Source organism: Gymnodraco acuticeps, unplaced genomic scaffold, assembly GCF_902827175.1.
Source record: "Gymnodraco acuticeps unplaced genomic scaffold, fGymAcu1.1, whole genome shotgun sequence".
NCBI lineage: Eukaryota > Metazoa > Chordata > Actinopteri > Perciformes > Bathydraconidae > Gymnodraco > Gymnodraco acuticeps.
This window is the reverse complement of record NW_022991642.1, coordinates 551410-576032: the sequence shown is the minus strand read 5'-3', so window position 1 is coordinate 576032 and position 24623 is coordinate 551410. Positions and strand designations below refer to the sequence as shown.

Sequence of the window (24623 nt, the reverse complement as noted above, 5' to 3'; positions counted from 1 at the left end):
TATTATACATGTACTGTGGACGATACCCACAGGAGCAAATCCGGGTGAAGTGTCTTGCCCAAGGACACAACGGCCTGACGCAGTGGCGGCAGGAGCGGGTTTCGAACTGGAGTTCCCCAGCACTCCCCCTTGATCTGATGATCGGATGCACAGACCACTGCGACACCCGTCCCTACCCCACAGTTACTCTGTGTGTTGCTGCTAGCATACATAACATCTGACGTGGGAACGTTACTCGTGAATGGAGCTACGGAGCTGCTAGAAAGACAGTGGAACCCGGTGCATTCCTCCGTCTGGATGTGGAGCACTTTTGCTAAATGTTTAGACAAAGTGCTCGTGTTACGCCCTTACATGATAAACTCTTATTGCACTTTGGCAACGAGCATTCTCCACATCGAAGCGGGTGAAGTTAACCACGCCTCGGAGCGCGTTCTCTCCGCCACCTCCGCAGTGTGCTCCGCTGCATGTAGCAGCTGTGTGTGTAAACTGCCCCGTCCCCTCGCGATGGGGGAGAGAGATCTCATCTGATCGAAAATACATCATAGGCGCATTTGTTTGTCCTTTGCATATTAGAACGAGTTGTGACACTAGACTGCGATATAATGTTTTTGTAGCAATAAACATGACATATATTTATAAATGTCTCCGGTACTGATAAAAAGACCAATAACGTTGGAGCTTACGCACGTAAACACACTGCTGACGTCACAATGAATCGACGACTGAATTAGTTGCAACTAATTTGGTAATCGATTTGATCGATTAGTCGATTAGTCGTTGCACCCTTAGTCGCTGCAACTCTGACTACTTTTACATCCAGGCTGAAGACTTTTCTTTTGTCGCTGCTTTTAATTGAACTATTCATATATTAAAACTTTTTCTTTTAATGTTTATTTTATTAGCGTTCTTTTAAATGACTGATTTTAAATGCCATTTCTTAATGTCTTTCATTTTTTAAAGCAATTTGAATTGCCTTGTATTGAAAGTGCTATATAAATAAACTTGCTGCCAAGGAGATGTTGTTGTCGCAGATCTAGCCGTTGGTGCACCAAGAAGCGGAATATTCTTAGTGGAGAAGAAAAAGAGAAAACCGATCATTTAGTCAATAATCATTAAATTAATATTGGGAGTGAATTCCTAATTTATTTAGTATCTGGTCATAAACAGGATAATGTGCAGCGACTTGTTCATTGAGGAAAAGAAGCCCTACGAAACGCCATTCATTTCAGGAAACGCTGTGTTGAAGCTTGAACCTGCGTTTAGTTACTGAGCATTGTAATGAGTAATTACCCGACTGCATTAGTAATGCAAGTAATACGTTACTGAAACTCCATACTGTAGCACGTTACCCCCAACACTGCCTGAAGCTCACCTTAACCCTGACTAGAGGTAGCAATGCATAGTGTTGAACTTCCTGTCGGCTCCCAGACCGTAGTCGAGGAAACGGGGGGGGGGGGGGGGGGGGGGGGGTGACTCTCTGTCCTCTCCCAGGGCAGAAGCAACACGCTTCTGGTTCAATAACTCATTTGATCGGAAAGACAGGAGAGAGGCGAGCTCTACTTGGGAGGTCGTTGCATTATTTAGCTCTCCTGTTTCGCAAGATAGATTTCGCAAGATCACAGACCTTCCTTTTTTCTGCTGCCACGTTTATTTCTAGAAACATGTATCCCGCTCGCTCATACCATGCCCATGCACACATGCACGCCACACCCCTCTCTTAAGGGTAGCGATCTCACTCTGCATGACCCAAATGTCGTAACAATATACGAAACATCTCGTGAATTTGTTGCAACTGCCTTTGCCAACGTTACCCTGACGCCTGTTGAAGTGAGCGCAGGAGGAATAGCTTCAATGGGATAGCTTAAGCCCTGCCTGCCTGCAGGAGGGGTTGTAGTTGAAGCCAGAATGGGTAAAACTCCGCATGTGATGAGGACCCGTTCCACGTGAAGCCGGAAGCGCCGCATTAGGCGGCCCTGATGCCAGTGATGCCTTCTCAAGAGACTGAAGCGTACGTCAGTTGTTTGCGTGAAGTAGCCATTCCCATTAGGCCGGAGGAACTTCCATGGAGTCCGATTTCCTTGTCTTTTCCTCCCGCGTCCGGCCGGCTGACCCGCTACCCGACTGGGGAACGCCGCCTGTAGCTTAATCCGCGATACTGCGGAGCTGATGAATAAATGCCTGGAGCTGGAACGAAGCCCTCAGCTGGGACAAAGCCCTGCTGCTGCTTGGCTTAACCATGAACACCATGACGCGTACACTTGTGCGTTGACACCTGAAATGACAACTGACAGAGAGGGAAGAGCAGATTTAAAGGGTTTAGCAGGTGCAATGATTGCTAGCTGGGGAGTACCGCCCCTGATTACTTAATGGGAGAAGAGCTTGCAGTGACGTGTAACACCAGGGGGTATGGTCTTCCTTCTTGAACTTGCGCTAAGCTTCATTTCTAAACATCTTCTTAAATGTACAATATAGTCCCTTTGAAAAGGTTTTCTCACAGTGAATAAATAAATCATATTAAGACATGAAATGACATTAATGAAAGGATGGAGTGACAGTGGAAAAGGGGGAAAGGAAGAGACTATACATTCATTATCTCTTTTAGAAATTGATTGCTATAATGAAGCAAATGTTGTTACAAAAAAGTGAGTAAATTGTTTAAAAATATACAGCTTTTTCTGAGGACAGAACCCAATAAAATGGCAAATTATTTCCAAAAGGATTACGTGGAGCAGTCACAGATAATAGCACAAACGTACGCTGTTTTTTATTTTTAAGAATAGCATTTAGATACTTAACTTCACATTTATGCTACACGGACTGCTGTATGATTGTTCATATTGCTGTTTTGTCCTTTACAAATAAACACAGAATTTCTATAGCCAGGGTTACATTTACACGTAAGGTATTTCATTTGGCTTTCACTGACGAGGATAAATGATATATTTTCAGATTGGATGGAAACAAAAGGATGAATCTGCACAGACATGATGGACAACCTGATGTGATTGGATGATTATGGTGACATATAAGAGCCTTTCTCTTTATCCAACCAGAGTTGGACCCACGTACACTGAATACAGATGTTTGTTCCCAAAATAACCCAGAAATATGTGACTATTTGTTGATGAACTTAGCAATATTACTTTGTACCAGTATTTGGCCTTTTTTGAAGTTTGAAGCAGAAGCCAAAACTGCTTTCCCTTTCTTTATTAATATCAACAAAAAGTCATATGGACATCATAGGGACATTTTTACCTGGGGCGCTTTCCCTTAAGAAAACAAAACAAAATTAACTCAACATTAGAGAATCCTTTATATTTGAACCACCAAATGAAGCGAACATTTGCCACTGGTATGAATATCAAAGGGTCCTCAAAAACATCTTGAATTAGCAATCAGGTCACATCTGGCACAGCTGCCGACACACACACAGAAAAAAACATTTATTTAAAAACATTTTTAAGTTAGCCTATCATCCATCCTTACTATGGCATTTGCCACTTGATTGACGTACAGGTAAGCCAGTCTGAGATCTCATATTTTCTAACACGCAGTTCACCACGCATGGGCTGAAAATCACCGACGAGCTGATTACCTTGTTAGCCTTCCAATTTATACAATTCTACTAAAAAGGGTATAACAATTACAAAAAATGTACTGAGTTATATTGTGCCATACGGATTCATGCAGTTATGAGGGGGCCTCACCTCCTCATCTGAAGCTATTATGCGCTAATGCGGTGCAATTAGTGTAAGCGAGCCACAGTTTATCCGCCGCTGCAAGGTTTCCGCTGCAAGGTTTCAATATTAAATATTGTTTCATTGTCAAATGACAGACATAAGGGCAAGAAAAGCTGCAACAAGTAGACTGTTTAATAATTCAGAGCTAATTCAAGCTTTAATTAGATGTTGCACATCTCAGTGAAACAGCCAGGATGTTAGGATTGTATGCTCATTTTTTCTGTCTGCCGATATTAATGAAGCTTGTAGAAAAGCTGTAACATGTGCTAACTAGGATCTAATTATAATCTGGAGCACATACAATTCACAGGCATAATAAAAAAAGTGTAATTTTAATTGATATAGCGAGATTGGCATGTGTGCTGCATTATCTAACTAAACTATCTTAAGATAGAAAAACAGGTCCAAAAACGACAAAACTAAGGATTCTCTATAACTCTTACCATGATGCCAAACACTATGGTGGAGAACAATCCACCGATTAATCCCTCCCATGCCTTCTTAGGGGAAAGCTACAGAAGACAGTGAATGTGTCGATAGCAGGTTAATACATCACCATGTACCAAACAACGCTTTCAAAGTGTCCATGAAATGTGTCAATAAAACACTGACTAACGATAAGTAAACAAGAACAAGGAGAAGGAACTAATATTATGGAGAAATACCTAAAATGATCCACTGCGCCACATTCTCCCTCCCCTCCATTTACTAGAAACACGTGAGTTTTATTGATGAAACAGGCTGGACTGGATCTGTTGCTGGCATTAACAGTTTTTCATAATAGGAAAAACAATAATAGGCAACCAACCTTGATGAGAGGGGTGTGCTCGAAGAAGAAACCAAACATGTAGGCCATAATGTCGTTACAGATCACACAGGAAATTGGCACAATGAACCTGAGAGAAGAGAAGAGTTAACATGAGACTCATAAATAAGAGATTTAGAGAAAACAAGTTTTGTAAAACAAGGCATGTAGGAATGCATTTAGATTTTTCTAGCCATAAACACGATAAACATAGTAGGTGCAGTTTTTTATTTATTTAAATGCAATGAGGCACAGTGTGAGTATAAAATGGGAAAATTGTTCAAGTTTATTGAAATGGTAAAACACAGCGGAATATTTTCTTTTTAAAGACAGAAACTTAAGAAACTAGTAAGGTGAAGCTTTATCTATGTGAAGACGATAAAGGACTATTTATTTACCAGATCATCCCCTCAAACAGGTTGTGAATGATGAGGTGAGACTGAGTCCCCATGATCAGCAGTCACATGAGTCCAACCAAACTGTGGAGACAAAACATCATTAGGAAAATATGTTTACAATCATTTGCCTGGCAATCAAACCAATTATATTCATGACTAAGGGTCCTTGTTCCAAATATGTAGCGATAGATTTGATGGTGGTACAACGCAAGGGATTACGGTCAGCTGAGAGTACACTGAGATGGGATTTAACTGAAAAGGATATTAGCTTGATTCAATTCAAAATGTGTTTGAAGGCAGTGTATCCTATTTAACGTTAAGAGCTGTGTTTTTGTAATCGTCAGGCTCCATATTTAATATGTATTTATTCATACATTCCACTGACACAAGACGAAGGGTTGTCTATTATCAGCAGTGTTTTAGGGCCATTGTAGATTCTTAGATTCGTAGATTGTAGAAAGGGAGGAGGGTAATATTCCAAGAAAATAAGCAAGATTAAATCGTAAACAAATGTTTATATTCTCTGAGATTTGTAAGGTTAATTTACCAGAAGAAAACAGCCATTAATAAGAACAAAAGTATATTAAATTCCTACATTTGGGGGGAAAATAATAAAAATAATTATGTTGTCAGTATTTTTATTATTTTTTTGCATTGCTCCACTTGCAAGGTTGGGTGAACCTCTATCAAACACTTTGTTAAGGTATTGTTATATCAATCTTGGACCTAGTCATAGTAACTATGTTATTAAATTACAGTTTTCAGAGCCAAGGCTAATCGTCTCTTTGCTAATTATTCACTTGAAGTGAGCTGACAAAGAGGATGTTTAGATTATAATAGAGTTAGAGGGAAAACATTGAGGTTTGTGTGTTAGTTAAGAAATGTATGTGCGTTCATGTGCAGACGTATATATAGTTTGTTTATTGGATAATTTGTTTATTGGATAATTCCTATCCTACAAGACTCCTAAAGACGTCAGGAGATGATGACCTTTCTACATCTGGAACATGTCCAAGTTTAGGAGACCTAAACCATGTGTGTGCGTTAAACATGGTTAGGGAACATGTTTGTGTGTCATTTAGAAAACGTATATCTGCCCTCTGTTTCTGGTATTCGGGGGGCATTTCCACGATTGACTGCTGTGGCAGGTGATGTACTCCAAGATTATTATTGTTGTTGCGCAACTGAATAATAATTAATCTCAACCATGTCTGTGTTTGTGTTTTATTGATCTCTCTCTGTGTTAACATTTAAGGTTGGTTAGCCATAAATTGCACTAACATTATTACAATTTATTTCTTGTTTATTTACAACTTTATGAGTTATTTCCCAAACTAATACACCCTTCTGCTGGCTTTTAACCGACATAGGCCCTCAAACACTGTAAAATCCTTCTCTATGTGAACATAGAGCCTGGATTATGACCAAAGATTACAGGATTGATGTGTCTTGTACGCTGAGTGGATCTTATCCGCTTCACAAATGTTGTCTTAGCTGATTGCTTTCCCTTTGATTGAACAGGCACTGATTTTTCTGCTTGAATATTTCTAGCTGTGAAAATGCAGATAATAGACAAGGTGAAACAGAGAACTATTTCTGGCTGTGAAAGACTTGAGCTGTGTTTATAAGTGTTTAAATCTGCAGTGTAACTTCCAGTCGTCTCATTAATAAATGTCAGACTTGCAGTGTGGTATAAAAGGCAAAAATAAATACATAAAATGTAAAGCGTTAAATGTGTGCAGAGGGCGACACCATCTGGTCACAACTTTAAATATTTTACCATGTTTATGTGAAAATGAAGAACTCTCACTGGTTCAGTACCTTTTTCCTTAAGTGAGTCTTTTCTTTTTTGACTTTTTTTATGGGTATTTCACTTTATATTAATTAATACCAGTGCAGAACATCTAATACACTTCACTATGAATCCAGAACAATACAATTGCAGGAGTATGGATAAAGCGAGACGTTTGCATGCATTTAGAGCAGATTTGGGCAGAATCCAGCAGAGTGGATCGTGCTGTTCATCCTATGTCATCTATATGTAAAGAAAAAAGTCTAAATATTTAAGATAAAGCTGTGAAACAATCTCAATAATTGGCAGCAAAAATGTAAGTTTAAAAAAAAAAAATGGAATAAAAGGATACATGTTCTAATATCTTAAGAGAAGAGCTTGAAATAAACTAGAAAATGCATTTCCTGCAGAAAATGTGTGTGAATGCTGTAAACTGTGAACATTTATGGCTGAATTTAGCTGAAAATAAAGAAAAACCTGAATATGTTATTAGCTGAATGGTAGCTGCTTTTAGCTACAAAAATGCAGAAAAAGCTTAATATTTAAAAGAAAAGGTTTTTTAAAAAAAAGGTATAAACAACAACATGTATAGACTTGATGTCCTGAAATAGCTGAATAATGTAATAGTTGAATGGTTTCTGCAGCTGAAAATAGGCTGAAGGAGTTAAATATCAGATGTAAGTAGTAGTGAATGAATTTGTATTAAGATGAGAAAAGAAAGTAAAATGGCTTGGGAAAGCAGCAGAATATTTTAACTGCAAACTTTTGAACTAACTTGATGGTGAATAATCTGTCGCCATGGCAACGACATTGGATGACACCCCATAATACGCTTAGATGTGTTGATGGCTGCATCGTTACCAAACCTGTGAAGTTTAGGGCCATTTTGAGCATTTTCACTGAAGTTATGAGAAAACCGTGTTTCATGGTGAGCATTGTGTTGCCATGGCAACGGATTTGAAGAAATCTCAAAACTGTCCCGTAGATGTCTTCACAAAGTTTGAGCACTTTTTGAACATTTTCATAGGAGTTATACATTACATTAGGAGGTTACATTACTCTCTCTCTTCTCTTGATCGCCCTCTCTCTTCTCTTGATCATTCATCATCATCGGTGTGTGTCTGTGAGAGAGAGAGTGTGTGTGTGTGTGTGTGTGTGTGTGTGTGTGTGTGTGTCTTTTGTGTGAGAGAGAGTGTGTGTGTGTGTGTGTGTGTGTGTGTGTCTTGGTGTGTGAGAGAGTGTGTTTGTTGTGTGTGTGTGTGTGTGTGTGTTGTGTGTGTGAGAGAGAGAGAGAGTGTGGTGTGGTCTTGTCTGTGTGAGAGAGAGAGAGAGAGAGAGAGAGAGAGAGAGAAGACGAGTGTGTGTGTGTTAATTGTTAAAGCCTCAAATGCATTGCAATGACTTCATGTTAAAAAGACTTTAAAAAGCTGAATATTATAAAAAGTATACAATATTTTGAAAAATTTGAAAGTTTCCCTATCATGTGCTGAAAAGGCTGAATAGTTTGATATTTGAATGGTTCCTGCAGCTGAAATTAGGCTGAAGGAGTTAAATAAAGATATCAAATGTAAGTAGTAGTGATTGAATGTTTACAAACACCTGTGTGTGTAAACCCAGAGATCAAGAGTTTCCATGGTGTCTGCTCTGATTGGATGATGTCACTGACGTGTGTGTGTGTGTGTGTGGCTCCAATCTGCCCAGCAACACCATGACAACCAACTGCAGCACTGAGTCCCATAAGAATGCATTGAGCAGTATATCTGACAAGTTTGTCTAAAGTGTAGTTCTCTCTGATCTGAAGAAAGATCCGGAGCAATTTAACATGGGAATAAATTGGGAGCTAGCTGGACTATCTGTCACTTCATGTCCTCAAGAGGCATTTTGTTTAATATTTTTTCTTAATTTTATTTAAATTTTCCAACCTAGGAGAGGTTTTCCTACGTTTTTCATGAAAAAATATGTCTGAGGAGTGTAGGGTTTGGGAATTATGGCAAGTTTAAAACATTTTTGGGGGAGAATTTCAAGCACTGCTCCACTCTGTTTTGAGATCAAAGCACTCTAGACTTAACGAGCTGCTCCCATCCACACTAATGTTAAAATCTGAAAAGGCCTCTCTACCAAGCTCCAAACTAAGTTCAATATCTCAAAACGTTTAAAAGATATAAAAATTCTGAATAGGAATTGAATAGCTGAAGGTCTTTTGATCATTTGAAAGTTAGAATGAAGTGTCTAGCTGAAAGTATGTGTAAGGAGAAGCATTTGGCTCAAAGTGTAGGAAAAGTGGATTTGAAGGCATCTCCCATTGACTTCAATGTTAAAAAAAGAGTTTAAAAAGCTGAATATTTCCAAAAATATGAAATATTTTGAAAAGGTTGAAGGTTTCCCATCGATTCCTGAACAGGCTGAATAGTTTAATATTTGAATGGTTTCTGTAGTTGTAAATAAGCTGAAGTTATGGAGAGCCAAAGTGTTGGCTGAAATAATAATAAGGGGAAGAATAAAGATTTGAAGTACTATAGTGGAATGCTGTGGCACAGCATTCACACTAAAAATACAAACTCTTTTGGTTCCTTCCTGTCTTGCTACTGGGTCTTTCTTGGCTTTATACTGGCTATCTTCTAGCTCTATTCAGGTTTTTGACCCATGTTTTTTTTCTAGCTATAGATATTTTTCAGAACCTGAATGCTCTATACCATGGATCGGCAACAGGCGGCCCGCGGGCCATTGTTGGCCCGCCAGCAATAATATTTGGCCCGTAATTTTGAGAATCAAAAATAAAATCTTATTTTGAGATTTTTTTTAAAGGCCGATCAGGAGAGCTGGATCTGATCGATATGGACATAAACGCGAGTGAAGTATAACCGGACCCGAGAGAGAGAGATCAGATCAGCTGCTGAGTCTGACGAGACACCCAGCTCTGCATAATCACCTGAAGCCCCGCCCACTGTTTAGCGAGCTGCATGAGAAACTGACAGGCTGTCAGGAGAGAGGAAAAGAGAGCATCCGTTTCTCCTGTGTTATTATTCAAAGTTAATGTAAAGTTTTGAATAATGTACTTCATCTACTGCAAGTAGTTTGTTTGAATGTAATAATGATGTTGTTTGTTGTTTGTGGAATCATTCATTGAAAAATGAATCTGAACTTTTCGATCTGTAACGATTATAAACTGAAGCAATATAAAAATGAGCCCCATTAACTGAGTTTTAAACATCAGCATATCCGGTCCTAGTCCGGTGATTACCTGCTAACGGAAACTCTGCTACACAATTCTTATTATTATCATTGAAACATGACCGGTAAGTTTCAAATTTGTCCGGTAAAATAAATTCTGTCCCGACATATCTGCTTACATTCATAATGTCAGCGGAGGGAGGGGAAGCGGCGCTGTGGAAGAGCAGAGTGGTGAGTGAGAGCTGTCATCTTCCTTTTACAAGCTTCAAACATGTATTTATCGTGTGATTTTGGAAATAAAAATGTCATATTCTGAAAGCCAAGACTTTGTTTATTTAAAATCAAACAAAACACCCTAACCCCGAAAAACTAGTTTTTACGCAAATCCACGTTTATTTTGAAATGAGCCGTTCCGACTTTCGACTGATTTCAATAGAGCGGGTCACATATGGCAAATGTGTGGTTGGGGGGAACCAGGTCAATTAAAGTACTAATTTAACTATTAAATACATTGAGTTTGAGTAAAATACTTGGTTACTGATTAATTTAGGTTATAATATATGAAATTGCAAAGCAAAACTGCTGTAATTGATTTATTTTGTCCTTTGGTATTTTTTAAAGGTTTTCAACCTGAAAGAATCCTAATGTGTCCTTGAAAAGTTGAAATAAAGAAAAGGAAAAATGATTCCAGTTGTCCCTCAAGCCTCTCAAATGTGGGCAAACACTCAAATAAATGCCAAAAACCCAGAGAACTTGACAATACTTATCAGAATAAAAGTATGTTAAATAACACTGCTACCTAGTTAATAACTCTACTTTACTCAGTGGAGGCTCGTCCATTGAGGAAAGGGAGGACCATCCTCCCTAAAATTTCAGAGAAAAATAAACTTTGAAGAGAACAATAAGTAGGCTACACCTCAATTTAAAAGATAAGTCTGTTAAAATACAGATAATAGCCCTGGCTTTGGGACTGAAATGGGGCTAGAGAGGACAAGCCTCCCTTTGGGCGAGTCTAGCCAGAGGCTCTGGATTGGGCGCCTATATCATCAGTGAACCAATCAGCGGATCTGACTGCGCATCAGTGTTGATGGGGAGGGTTATCAGCGATAGAGTTTTTTATGAACCGGGAAACAGGGGCGCTGCGCCCTCTTACCAAAATCAATTCCTTGAATTAGGCTTTGATTATATTCTGGCCCACCATCTTGCGGCTCAGCAAAATATTGGCCCAAGGCCAAACTTACTTACTTACTTGCCTACCCCTGCTCTATACGGACTATCTTCTGGTTCTCCTCTGGATCCATCCACTATCTCTTGTCTCTGTCCAGTGAATTACACGTTTGTTACTGGAACAGGAAAAGCATACAACGGATACTTTCAAAATTATCGGAGCACAAAGTGGAAGCTTGGATGAAACACAGCGGACTTCTAAACATGAACACCTGCAACATTTATGCCATCTGCTGGAAAGAAGACGTATCGCTCTGTTGGCGTTGTTTGGAAAACAAAAACAGAGTGAAGCTTCATTTTATAAACAATCTTGAGTACAGACCCCGTCCTGCAGAGAGCAGACAACACAACAGCTTGTTTTTGGTCTAGCATCAGTTTACAACACTTTTGCATTAAGACACTAAGACTAGGTGGTCCATTGTAAAGGTCAGTCCACCTTAAATGAGCAGCGGGTGATCAGCAGGTGAAAGGCAGGACACGGGAACTTGGTCCTGAGGAGATGTAACGATTATTAAACAAGAAATAGTCGAGTCAAGGGGTCAAAGAAATGAACATTTGTGATGGTGAAATCAGGCTTAGGGAGTAACGTATTACATGTAATGGCATTAGGTCATCAGGATACAATATAGACAAATGTATTCCCTTACAGTTACAGAAGCAAAAACAATCAGATAACAGGTACATGTATGTAAAACAGTGCTCATTAACAGGATAGCAATGATAAAAAACATTCAGAAATAAAGAACAATACATCAAATCATCCTATATCTCTATATGGAAACTTGGAGCCCTCAATCCAAAATAAAATGATTCATCAACAGTCAGTGGTTAACCTCTTAAGCCCGAGGGTCCCCCCAGTGGACCCCTCCCACCGTTTTATGTCTCAGGGCTTTTAACATTTATGAAACTATTAATGTTCCATACCCTTTTAACGGTAGAAAACTCAGCTAACTGACAATCTGAACAATTTTTAGCTAAAAGAAACACAAGAGTAATACCAAGCCTTTGAATTAGCATGGAGCGAAAAAATGCTAACTAATGCTAACGGACTTTTGCACAGCACTCACGGTAGAAATGCCCTTATTACTTATCGTAACTGCACAAACAAGATATCTGATTAAAGCTGAGACTCCACAGATTCCACACATGGAATGTCAACACTGTACGACCCCGAATTCGCGGAGCTATCAGCCAGAAAAGAGAAAGTAAACAACTTCCGGTTTCAAAAATATTACAATAATTACGTCTTACCTTTTTGATTTGTGATCAAAAGTTGTGTTCAACGGAATAAAAACGCCGCTCAAGGTTAATCCAATGTCTTTGTGTCATGTAGACATTTTTACTGATAATCCATCATCATATTTATGGCAATATAATGGGTATAAAGTTTTGCCGTTCAGGCTTGTACTTTCAGATATGCTTCGTTTGCTTCTCTATTACGTCCGCAATAGTAATGTTTACGTGGATTTGGGAACTGCCCATCGATTCTATTGGATGTAATGGTTAAGAAAAAGGTGTAAATCACCCAAATCGACCAATGGGTTCCAGAGATATGGTCCTCCGTAAAATATAAAGAATGCCAGCCAGCGTAAGCATATTACGGAGCAGACTCTACGCAGTGTTTACTACGTAAGGAAGCAGGAATTGCAGGACCCAGAGCGCACGGAGCAAAGAGTGGACAGCAGATAACAGAGTATGTTTTTTATTTTATTTTCACAACAGTTGTATTTGGATGGAATTAATACCTATAGGGATAATTCAAAGTAATACAATTATTTTTACAGTGAAAAAGGTCAAATGGAACTGATAGTTCCCAAATTACCCAGAGTCCGCCTGGACTCTAAACCTGTCTAAAAAGGTAACATTTCACTTGTTTTGCATCAATCTTGATACAGGGTACTTATATGTTATAGTATGGATTCCTAAAGCTTTTAGTCTACTAACCCTTCATTCAAGGGTGGTTTTCACTATAAGTAATGTTTTTTTTTTTTAGGCGGACATTAGAATTTACATGTTTTTACTATGTTCCATCTGAATTTACTTTAAAATAAAAACATCTATATTGATTCTGACACTTCTACATCCAACTCCCAGATGTAACCTTGCTGTGAGAGAAAGGATTTTTAATTTACCCCTTTTAGAAGTGAAGATATAGTCTTTGTTGTGTTAGTGGCATTTTCGAGCCTGAAACCTGAAAAACAGGCTCAGGGCTTAAGAGGTTAAGGTATAAATCAGAAAATTAGTATGGCAAAAACATTAAACATGTTGTCCACCTATGTTGATAAAGATGGAGTTCATTTAAGTCTTATATGAATGTTGTGCAACAATGTTAATCCAGTCAGACAGATTTTTCTCATGTATGAACAGTCATATGACTTATTCATTGTCCTCTCCATTAGCTTCTGTTTCCATGTGTTCAGCTGAACTGCTGATTGGAGGCTCTGCCTCTCCATTATCCTCAGTTTGAATATCATTAAGCTGTGAGGACTGTTGACCAACACACTCGTGACTTTTGAAATTACTACGCCATTTAAATATTTTGTCACAAACATTGCATCTGTATGGTTTCTCTCCTGTGTGGATTCTCATGTGTGCCTTTAAACTTCCACTCTGTGAAAAAGCTTTCTTACACACTGAGCATCTGTATGGTTTCTCTCCTGTGTGGATTCTCATGTGTTTCTTTAAATTTGAACTCTGTGAACAAGTTCTCTTACATACTGAGCATCTGTATGGTTTCTCTCCTGTGTGGACTCTCATGTGTTTTTTAAAACTGCCATTAAATGCAAAAGATTTGGTACAAAATGAGCAGCTAAAGGCTTTCTCTCCTGTGTGGATTTTCGTGTGTTCCTTTAAATTTCCACTCAGTAAAAAAGATTGCTTACAGACTGAGCTTCTGATTGGTTTCCCTCCTGTGTGGATTATCATGTGTTTTTTTAAAGTTTCACTCAATGCAAAATATTTGGTACAAACTGAGCAGCTAAAGGGTTTCTCTCCTGTGTGGACTTTCATGTGTCGCTTTAAATGTCCACTCCGTGAAAAAGCTTTCTCACAAACTGAGCAGCTAAAGGGTTTCTCTCCTGTGTGGATTGTCATGTGTCGATTTACATCTCTTGTATTTGTAAAATATTTCGTACACACAGAGCAGCCAAATTGTTTCTTTACAGCACTACGGCTTGAATCACTGACAGACTCTTGTCTATTTTTCAGTGAGTTGGAGCCTGACGCAGGTTCTCTGGTCTCCTTCCAATCAGCACTGTGTTCAGCGTGAGGTTCAGAAGAGTCTCCAGTGTCAGGTTCATAAGAGTCTCCAGTGTCGTCCTCAGTCTTTGGTTGTAAACTGCTCTCTGGATCTGAGTTCCTGGCTGGTTCTGGTCCTCGACAGTCATCTCCATCAGCTTCTGTTTCCATGTGTTCAGTTTGTCTTTGATGAGGCTGTGAGGACTGAGGTTTCTCTTTATCATCTTCACTCTTCACAGGGTCAGGAGTGAAAGTGGACTTGGTGATATCAGCCTCCTCCAGCTCCTTAAGCTGCTCTCCCTCCTGACTGATCCTGAGTTCCTCCTGTTCCTGCTTAATGTGTGGGGGGGGCTCTGGGTCCTCCTGGATCAGACTGGTGCTCCACTCCTGCTGGTCAGGGAGAAGCTCTTCTTTAACCACCACCAGCAGCTGGACATCTGCAGCAAACAGGAAGCACACAGTAAAAAAAACTGTTAAGTGTTGGCATCTAAAAATCTAATCACCATTACTATGGGAGACATTTTGCAGCCCTAATTAATGCCTTTGTTTTTATACTTTCATATTATCTTTCTTAGTCCCACCTATTGTGTATTTTTGTTGGCTCAATTCACCTCATGTTGCCCAGCCCCTTTCCACTTCCAGTTTAGCACTAGCTGCAATGTAAACAAGGAATTGTATTTGGCATTGTTCACAGACTTACATCTCTAGAATGAAAATACTCCGTTACAAATGAAAATCTTGCATTCAAACCTTATTTAAGTAAAAGGATACAAGTATTAACAGAAAAATGTACAGCACCTTCTTATGTAAAAGTAATGATACTGCAATAAAATTTTCGCTGGGACAACATCTTGCAAGAAACAGCGTCTGAGGGCTTCTTAACATTTAAAGGTCCCATGTCATGCTTTTCTGGTTATTACCCGTCCCCTTGTGTGTTATGTAGCTTTTTATGCATGTAAACGGTCTGCAGAGTTACAAACCCTCAAAGTACACCCTGTAGCGAGTAAAACTCTAACACATAAAAGGCCTGTCTATGCTGCCCCAGAATGCCAGGTGACGTAACGACGACCCAAATGGAGCAGTTATGTTACGTCCGCGGAGCCGTTACGTTAAATCCGCGAATTGGTCCAAATTGACTAATCCACGGAAATTCTCACACACACACAAACTCAATCTTTTCTCAGCTTCAGCTCCGCGGATTTCTCACCCTGAGACGGCGGGACGTGGCGAGGCTGTGTGTGAGCAGCGGCGAGCCTCGCAACGTCCCGCCAACACGGCACCCAGACCCCACGCAGCATTCTCATCTGTTTGTCATTACTGGTGTCATTTTCTGGTTGCTAAAAAATGCCATTGTATCTCATAATCACTGATGTTCCGTTGTAACGGTGGTCTACAGAACAGAGTTGGCGAGCTGACCAATCAGAGCACAGTGGGCTCACAGGGAGGGGCAGGAGCTCCAACAAGCCGTGTAGGACAGAGTGAATACAAATACCATAGAGATGCTGTATGAAAAACCAATGTGAGTTTGGAAAATTGCACAATGTAAATCTATTCTGGTAGACCTCAACAATGGAATTATGATCAGTAGAAATGGCCATGTCATGGGACCTTTAACAAACTATGAATGTGTCATACCCACTTAACGGGAAGAAACTCAGCTATCAGACAATATTAACAATGTTTAACTAAATGAAACAAGGGTAATAACAAAGGCTCTGAATTAGCCCTGAGCGAAAAAATGCTAACGCACTTAGCTTAGAACTCACGCTAAAATACCCTCATTACTTATCGAATCTGCACAAACAAGATATCAGCAAGCAAGCTGAGATTCCATAGATTCTAGAAATATAAGTATCATCAGTGAGCGATCAAAATTTGCACCAGGGGAAGCAAACCCAGACATCACACCACGTAGCTTTACGGAGCAAACACGGGAAATATGTCTTACCTTTTGCTGTTTCTGATCAAAAGTTGTGATCAATGGCATTAAAAGGATAAAAACGCTGCTGAAGGTTAATCCAATGTGTCTGTGTCACTTTGAATGATTACTGATAATCCATCACCATATTTATGTCAATAACGGAGTTTTCGTATTAGCTACTAATGATAGCTACGAGAGTGTATGACAGCTTCCGGTTTTGGGCATTCTGGATTTTAGGGACTTCCCCTCGATTCTATTGACTCTAATGGTTCAAAAGAGGTGTCAATCATCAACATGGACCAATATGGAAAATCCACCCAAATGACCCCAGAAGTGTTTTTTTGTTGCTAAACCTCTCTAAAAAGGTAAAATGTCACTTGCTTTGCATCAATCTTGATACAGGGTACTTATATGTTATAGTTTGGATTCCTAAAGTTGTTAGTCTCTGATCCCATCATTCAAGGGTGGTTGTCACTATAAGTAATGTGTTTTTTTTGGACGGACACTATCATTTACATTTTTTTACTTTGTTCAATCTGAATTTACATTAAAATAAAAAAAATTCTATATTGATTCTGACTTTTCTACATCCAACTCACAGGTTTATCATTGCTTTGAGAAAACAGACTATTCATTTACCCCTTTTAGAAGGGAAGTTTAGTCATTTGTTCTGGGAATGTCATTTTTGAGCCTGAGGCCTGAAAAACAGGCTCTGGGCTTAACAGGTTAAAAATTAATAATGTAAAAAAAAAAAAGAAGAAATTATATAATAAAAAATATAATAAAAAAAAAAAAAGTTACACAATTTACAAAATACAGATCCTGTAACAGTTCTTAGGATTTAGCAGCCAGGTATATATTGCACAGTTATTAATGGCATAAATATATATCTCACATATAGCACAGTCGGTTGGTATTTAACCCGTTTAGCCCGGGCTGCTGCAACATCTTGCAAGAAACAGCGTCTGAGGGCTTTTTAACAAACTATGAATACCCACTTAACGGGAAAAAAACTCAGCTACCTGATGATATGAACCATTTTTACCAAAACAAAACACAAGTCTAATGCCGAGCCTCTGAATTAGCACTAAGCGAAAGAGTGCTAACGCACTTAGCACATAACTCACTATAGACATATTTTATACTTCATTGGATCTGCACAAACAAGATATCTTATGAAAGCTGAGATTCCACAGATTTCAATGATATATGTGTTAGAGCCAGAATTTAGATTTTATAAGAAAGGCCACCTAATTGTGACGTCTGTAGTCAACGCACTACAATTCCCACGGCGCCTGTGCTAAAGCCACAGTGATGGGCAACCTGTTTAAGAAACGCCGTAGAGGAACAGTTTTTAACCCTACACGTACAAGTACCCTTTAAGTTATGAAGTTATATAAGCATTATTAAGAAAGAAAGAATACCTAAGTTGTTTATTATATTACTTGAGTTTTTGCTCATTTATGTGAATATTATAAAGGCCTATTTTTGTTGTTGCATGCGCAAAAGTTTGTTATTTTATTTTGCAACATCATCTAAACCATCGGAGGGAGCATTTCAAAACCACCGCGGGGGGGGGGGGGGGGGGGGGGGGGGGGGTGCTAGTAGATCGCCGGAGCTGTATTAGATGTGTGGGCTGGAAAGGAGTGAGCAGAGAGTAGAGTTGTCGATTCTTGTTCTGTGTTCTGTGCCTCACCCTCTCAGACTTTCAGTTGCGCGCGCTACTAAAGAGACGTGGTACCATGGAAACCAAACAGTAGTAGCTGTATTAAAGTCCGAGTGTAAACAGTCCTGAGTAAATCTGATTTTGTCAGAAATTGGGAGAAATGCGGGAGAAATATGACCCCGGGAGGAAACCGGGAGAGGGCAATGACATCGGGAGTCTCCCACGAAAATCGGGAGGGTTGACAAGTATGATCGGAGGCCAAGCAGCTCTTCAAACTGTGAGTAATTTAAGGGAAAGAAACAAGTTAGAACTGTCTGTTTAAGAGGTCTAGTGGCTTGATGGAAAGACAAGGAAGGAAGCCACAACATTGTTAAAAACTCTCGTAACGGACAAATCCGTGTGGAATTAAATGGTTGCCACAATATTATAGAATCAATTAAATACTCTTGGAAATGAATGGATACGAGCAGATGTGAATCGTGAGTTTATAAATCACGCACTTCAAAGTGAACACGGAAGGACCGCATTGACATTCTGGATTGTGACAACGTGGATTTCTGTGGAAAAAGTCTTGTGCCACATGTTGTGGATGTTGCAATACATTATAGTCTAATGCTGGAAGTGGAACAAATTTGCTTATGAATAAAGTGTGGAACGTAATTCAAGGAGTGCATCTTGAAAAGCGCTTTAATAATGTTGTCCATCTGACTTACTGCCACAGATCCAAGCCGCACAATAACAAAGCGCAACATTAAAATAAGGAAAGCTATTTACACGTGTATGTTAAATGACAATAAAGCATAATAATGGCTGAAAAGGAAAATGTGGAATCGAATTAAACTCCTATGGACCCAAACGTGAAGTGCCTGTGGAAAATGCTGACGTCAGACCAAAAAGAACAATACGACCTACAGAAAAGGCTTTAGAAGCTAAGCTGGTGCAGTTAATAAAAAAAAAAGGAAAACAAAATTGGGTCAAGTCTCAAGGAAAGAAAAGGAGATTGATTCACTCATGATTGATTATGGGAACATCATTGAGATGCAAAGTTGTATTGGGGTTTTTCAAATTCTCTCCAAAGAGTTTTCAAACTCACATCACTCAGTGCAAGAAATGCTGTGGGAGCAAGAACAAGAAAGTGATCATGTTGACTGGTATCTCCCAAAAATTGCATATTTTAATGAGTTTCAAGATGTGATGAAGAGATGGTTAGCTAGAGCTGCCTCCTTTGAGAATGTGCCTCCTTCTGACCATGACTCATATACTGCATATATGTCAAGTCAACATAAAGCAATATCAGTGGGCATGATAAGCAGAAAAGGTAAAAGTTCCAGTGGCAGCAATACATCTTCAACATCTTCATCAGTAAGAAGAAAGGCAGAGGCAGAGAGAGCTGCGCTCATATCACGCGCTGCTGCCTTATCACAGAAACACTCACCTGAAAAACAAGAAGCTGACCTGGAAGCAATGAAAGCCAATATCAGAGCTAAAATGGAAAAGCTTGAGCTTCAAACTGATATTGATGCTGCAACAGCCACAATTAAAACATTGGAAGCTTCTGAGGATGATGACTCTGATCCTGACCCTCGTGTGGGGGAGGAGCAGTGTGACACTGATGATTTCCAGGATGACGAGAACCAAGGAAAAGCTGTGGAGAAGGATAATAAAAAGAGTTTCATAGACTCCAATTCAATGAACTCAAGTCATGCAGCCCCTAGTGGTCATGTCCAAGTATTACAACCAAGGCCCACAACAGGGGCAGCAGCATCAGCACAGCAGCATCACTCCATCCAGGTCAGACAAAGCTCTCGGACAGAAAGTAATTACTTTATTCAAGTAATGCAGCGACAAAACGAAATCACTGAAATGCTAATGAAGGAGCAACACTTAACATTACTCCCATCCAGAGAAATACCCATCTTTAAAGGAGATCCATTGCAGTACCTTTCATTCATCAGAATGTTCGAAAAATACAATAGAAGATAAAACTGACAATTACAAATACAGGCTGTTCTTTCTAGAGCAGTATACAGAAGGCCAAGCTAAAGACTTGGTAAAAAGTTGCCAATACATGGATTCTAAAAAATGTTTTTTTTGGAAGCAAAAGACTGCTCCAAGAGAACTATGGACATCAACTCTTAATCGCAGCAGCTTGTTTGGACAAAATGTTGAACTGGAATGCCATCAAGAGTGAAGATAGAAAAGCACTGCATTATTATGCTATCTTTCTTCGTGGATGTTGCAACACAATGGAAGATGTTGAGTTTTTGGATGAAATTAATAGCACATCAAACATGAGAAATGTGATCATGAAACCCCCATTTAAACTTAGGGACAAGTGGAGAACAACTGCATATGCTTATTATGAACACAATAAGACAAGAGCAAAGTTTCCAATATTGGTCGACTTCATTGAAAATAATGCACGCATTGCATCAGACCCCATGTTTGGAGACAGACAGGATGTCATGCCAAAAAGGGATATTAAAGTGTACACATCACCCAGCAATAAGCCTGCTCATGGTTATAAGGGAAGTAGTGTTGTTACTGTAACAAGCCCAAGAGTCAGTGAGGAGCAAAAACCTTTCCAAAAAATTAAATCAGATGTTTTGTTTTGTTTATCAAAGCAATGATAAACCTGTGAGTTGGATATAGAAACTCACAGGCATTACTGTTCAGAGGCGCTGTGTATTTTGTGCAGGAGAACACACCCCTGCAACATGTAACATGAACAAAACATTTCACAATGAAAATATTGACTGCTTAAAAGCACAAGGAATTTGCTTTGGCTGTCTAACGAAAGGACATCTAAGCAAAGACTGTCAGAAAATAATGAAATGTGAAGTTTGTTCAATGAAACATCCAACAATATTGCACATCTACAAGAAAAGGATTGAACAAAAAGACAACTGATAAATACACCCAAGCAGCTTCTGTAAGCAGTGCATTAGTCTCTTTAAATGGCAGAAACCACACTGGGGTCAACAAACCCTACCAATTATCCCAGTTCAAATAAAGTTGTCAAACTTGAACCAGACTGTGCAGACTTACACATTTATGGATCAGGGAAGCACTGCAAGTTTCTGTACTGAAGCCCTTCAACAAGATTTGCATGCCAAGGGCAAGAGAACAACAATCCTCTTAAAAACAATGGGTCAGGAGAAAATTATTGACACTTCCTTTGTCAAAGGTCTTGAAGTGAGTTGCATCGAAGGCAATGATTTTTATCAGCTGCCTAAAGTCTACACACAAGAGGAAATTCCTGCTGGAAAAGAGCACATTCCCACTCAAGAGACCATAAATAAATGGAAATATTGAAGAGCAATTAAGTTGCCTGAATTGGATTGTAAGTAAAACAATAAATCATCATCATAGGAATCGTACAATGATAAATGAACACACAAGCCACGTGTTAAGAAGTCATAAAAACACCAAAACATAATGACACAATACAAACACAATAAAAACACAATAAAACACAATGAAAACAAAACAAAAACGTAGTATAAAATAGAATAAAATCAAGCACACCGGTTACCCAAACACCTGCCCAAACAGGAATGTCTTTATATTAGCTTTGAAGGAGTCAACAGAGTCAGCAGACCGTAGATGAGCGGGCAGAGCGTTCCATAGCTTAGGAGCCACGGCTTCGAACGCTCGGTCACCGCGGGTCTTAAAGTGGGTACGTGGGATAGACAGTAAATTGTGCATGTGTGACCGGAGTGGGCGGGCTGATGTATATGGATGAATTAGGTCAGCCACATAAGCAGGAGTCTGACCGTGCAATGCTCTGTAGGTGAGAGTGATTTTGAACTGTATCCTATAAGCTACAGGGAGCCAGTGAAGTGATCGGGGTATCGGGGTAATGTGGGACCGTTTATTTGACCGGGTGAGAAGTCTTGCAGCTGCATTCTGGACTGCCTGCAGACGACCAAGAGCAGACATGCTGAGAGAGGAGAACAATGCGATGCAGTAGTCAATGCGAGATGAAATAAACGCATGTATAATCATTTCTAGGTCGGGTGTTGAAACTACAGATCTCAGTTCACTAATGTTTCCTAGGTGGAAGAAACAAGATCTCGTCAGTTGCTTAACATGGGTATCAAACGACGCGGATTGGTCAAATATTACCCCTAAGTTACGTAGTTTGGAGTTGGCAGCAGAGGAATATGGTCCAATACTTTTCAAAATCAGGCGCATAACCTTTTCTGGTGCAACAACCAGAACCTACGTCTTATCAGCATTGAGTTGTAAGAAGTTATCTGCCGTCCAGTCCCTAATAGCACTTAGACATTCTAAGAGCCTAGATATCCTAAAAGCCTCACTAGGTTTGAATGAAATGTGGAGCTGGATATCGTCCGCGAATAAGTGATATGTAATGTTAAATCTGTCCTAAGGGTAGCAAATATAGGGAGAATAACAGAGGCCCCAAAACCGAACCCTGCGGGACACCACAGGACAGTGGAGAGGAGTCTGACACAAAGTCTCCAATCGAGACGGTGAAACTTCTGTCAGCAAGATATGATGCAAACCAGTCTAGTGCTATGCCAGATATGCCCACCCAGTCACGTAACCTCTTGATCAGGATATGGTGGTCTACAGTGTCAAACGCAGAACTTAGGTCAAGAAGTACTAACAGAGAGCAATCAACCACATCAGAAGCCATCAGGATGTTGTTAGAAACCCTCAGGAGAGCCGTTTCAGTGGAGTAGTTTTTCAGAAATCCAGACTGGAACTTTTCATAAATATTGTGCCTCTCCAATGCAGCAGTAAGTTGGTTGGCCACAACCTTCTCTAGAACTTTTGACAGAAAGGGTAGTTTTGATATATGCCTGTATGGGCTGAATAGTGGAATGCTTAAAATAGGAAGACACATATCCTGTAGACAAGGAAATATTAATAATAGCTGATACAGCACTGCCAATGGTTGGTAAGACTTTTAAAAATAGGGAAGTTGGTATTACATCCAGAGGGCAGGAAGAAGGCTTCATTCTTCTAATCAAATCCATCAGGTCTTGTGAGTTGATAGGTTCGAAGGAGCCAAGCACATAATGGGATGGAGAGGGGCTAGAGTTGCGCAGTGAAGTCCCAGGATGAATACTGGACCTGATAGATGCTACCTTATCTACAAAGAAGATAAGGAACTTGTTACAGTCATCTTTCGAAATACATGGTAATGTAGATAATGGTGGTGAAACAATGTTATTAATTGTGTCAAATAGCATCTAGGGATTTGTTTTTGAAGAAGAAAACAACTCCGCAAAGTAAGCAGTCCGGGCTTCTTTTACTAATGCAATAAAAGAGTACCTTAGATCTTTGAGATATAGGCGATGCACTTCCAGCCCAGTGGTTTTCCATAGTAGTTCTGTCCTGCGACACTTCCGTCTCAGGCAGCAGACAGTGCCTGTCATCCATGGAGAAGTGTCCCAGATAGCCCTAGTCCTATCCTTTAGCGGTGCCACTTTGTCCAGCAATGTGGAGCAATGCTGATTAAAAGACTGTATTAAAAGCTCTACATATTTCATATTATGGTGCATTTCCATTGCAGGGGCTCACTCGAATTAGTACGGTATAGTTATCGGACCTGAAATAAAAACCGACTTTTCACAGCTCCGTAGAAGATTAAAAAGTTCCTCAAAAACTTTTTTTGGCGGAAGCATTGAAGAATCGGATGTTTCTGGTTATGGTATCCCCGATTATTAACATGGTTGGGGCGAAAAGGGGACGAGGAGGTGCCGGTGATTGAAGATGTGGTGCCGAGCAGGAGAGTGTTGTGGTGAGACAGTAACAACTGGGCTGGGAGACGATTTCCCTGCCGGCTCAGGGCCCGGAAAACTTCCTGAGTGTCTCGGCACGGCCTTTGAGGAGTTTATGACGTGAAGAGGACTTCGCCAGACGGGATGAGGGACGCCGAGTTGACTCTACAGTGGCCTGGGAAGCAGCACAAACGCTGTCGGCTATTGGCGCAGAAGTTGCAGTGTCGGCAGAGTGCAGATCTGGACGGGTCAGTGCTGCAGGAGCATCAGCTGGATGGACCGGATCATCAGACAGGGTCGTGAAGCGGTTTTGAAGGCTTAGGCGAGGCGTGAAGTCACCCCATTCAATAGGCTCCTGCGCACCACCTCAGACTACGACTGCTGATGGCCAGGTGTCAAGCAGTCGGAATGCCGTGGACAGGTGGAAGGATCCCACAGAACTGTGTCATGGATAGTTGCACTGAACGAGGCAAGCTGTTTAGACTGCACCAAGGCCACCTCCATGAGACCGGGCACGAGAGTCTTTGTCTTTCAGCTCATCAGAAAGCCGTCGGATTTCCTCCTTAAGGTCTATTATCTGTGTATTAGCTCTTTGAAGTAGCACATAATCCTCAGGGTGTTTCGATGGCATTCTTGAGTGTGAAAGGTTAGGGCAATTATTGTAACCTTTTTCTGCAGTCGCTTAGGAGAATAATCTGCCGGGGCCACTCACTGCAGGCGTCAATGAAGATTTTCAAAGAGTGATTGATTTAAAACTCAGTCAGTGTTTTTGCCTGTGCATGTTCCAACTCCCTCAGATTTAGAGCTGAACTAAAGGAGACCTGAATCAATGTTTTCAGAGCAGCGTCACTTAAGATACAGTATGAGCATGCAGGGTGTTATTTACAGCAGCAGACTTTGGGTCAAAATGCTA

At 40.1% G+C, this 24623-nt stretch overlaps 1 protein-coding gene and 1 pseudogene across 1 annotated transcript; both read right to left on the bottom strand.

Annotated features, from left to right (window-relative positions):
- The window catches only part of LOC117534283, an 865641-nt pseudogene extending 858021 nt beyond the window's left edge, over positions 1 to 7620 (bottom strand).
- A 5538-nt stretch (positions 7621 to 13158) lies between these two features.
- On the bottom strand, positions 13159 to 14502 carry LOC117534305 (gastrula zinc finger protein XlCGF71.1-like). The gene has a single exon (XM_034198513.1). The coding sequence runs from the start codon at positions 14224 to 14226 to the stop codon at positions 13510 to 13512; it is 717 nt and encodes a 238-aa protein (XP_034054404.1). The 5' UTR covers positions 14227 to 14502; the 3' UTR covers positions 13159 to 13509.
- Between the last annotated feature and the right edge of the window lie 10121 nt (positions 14503 to 24623).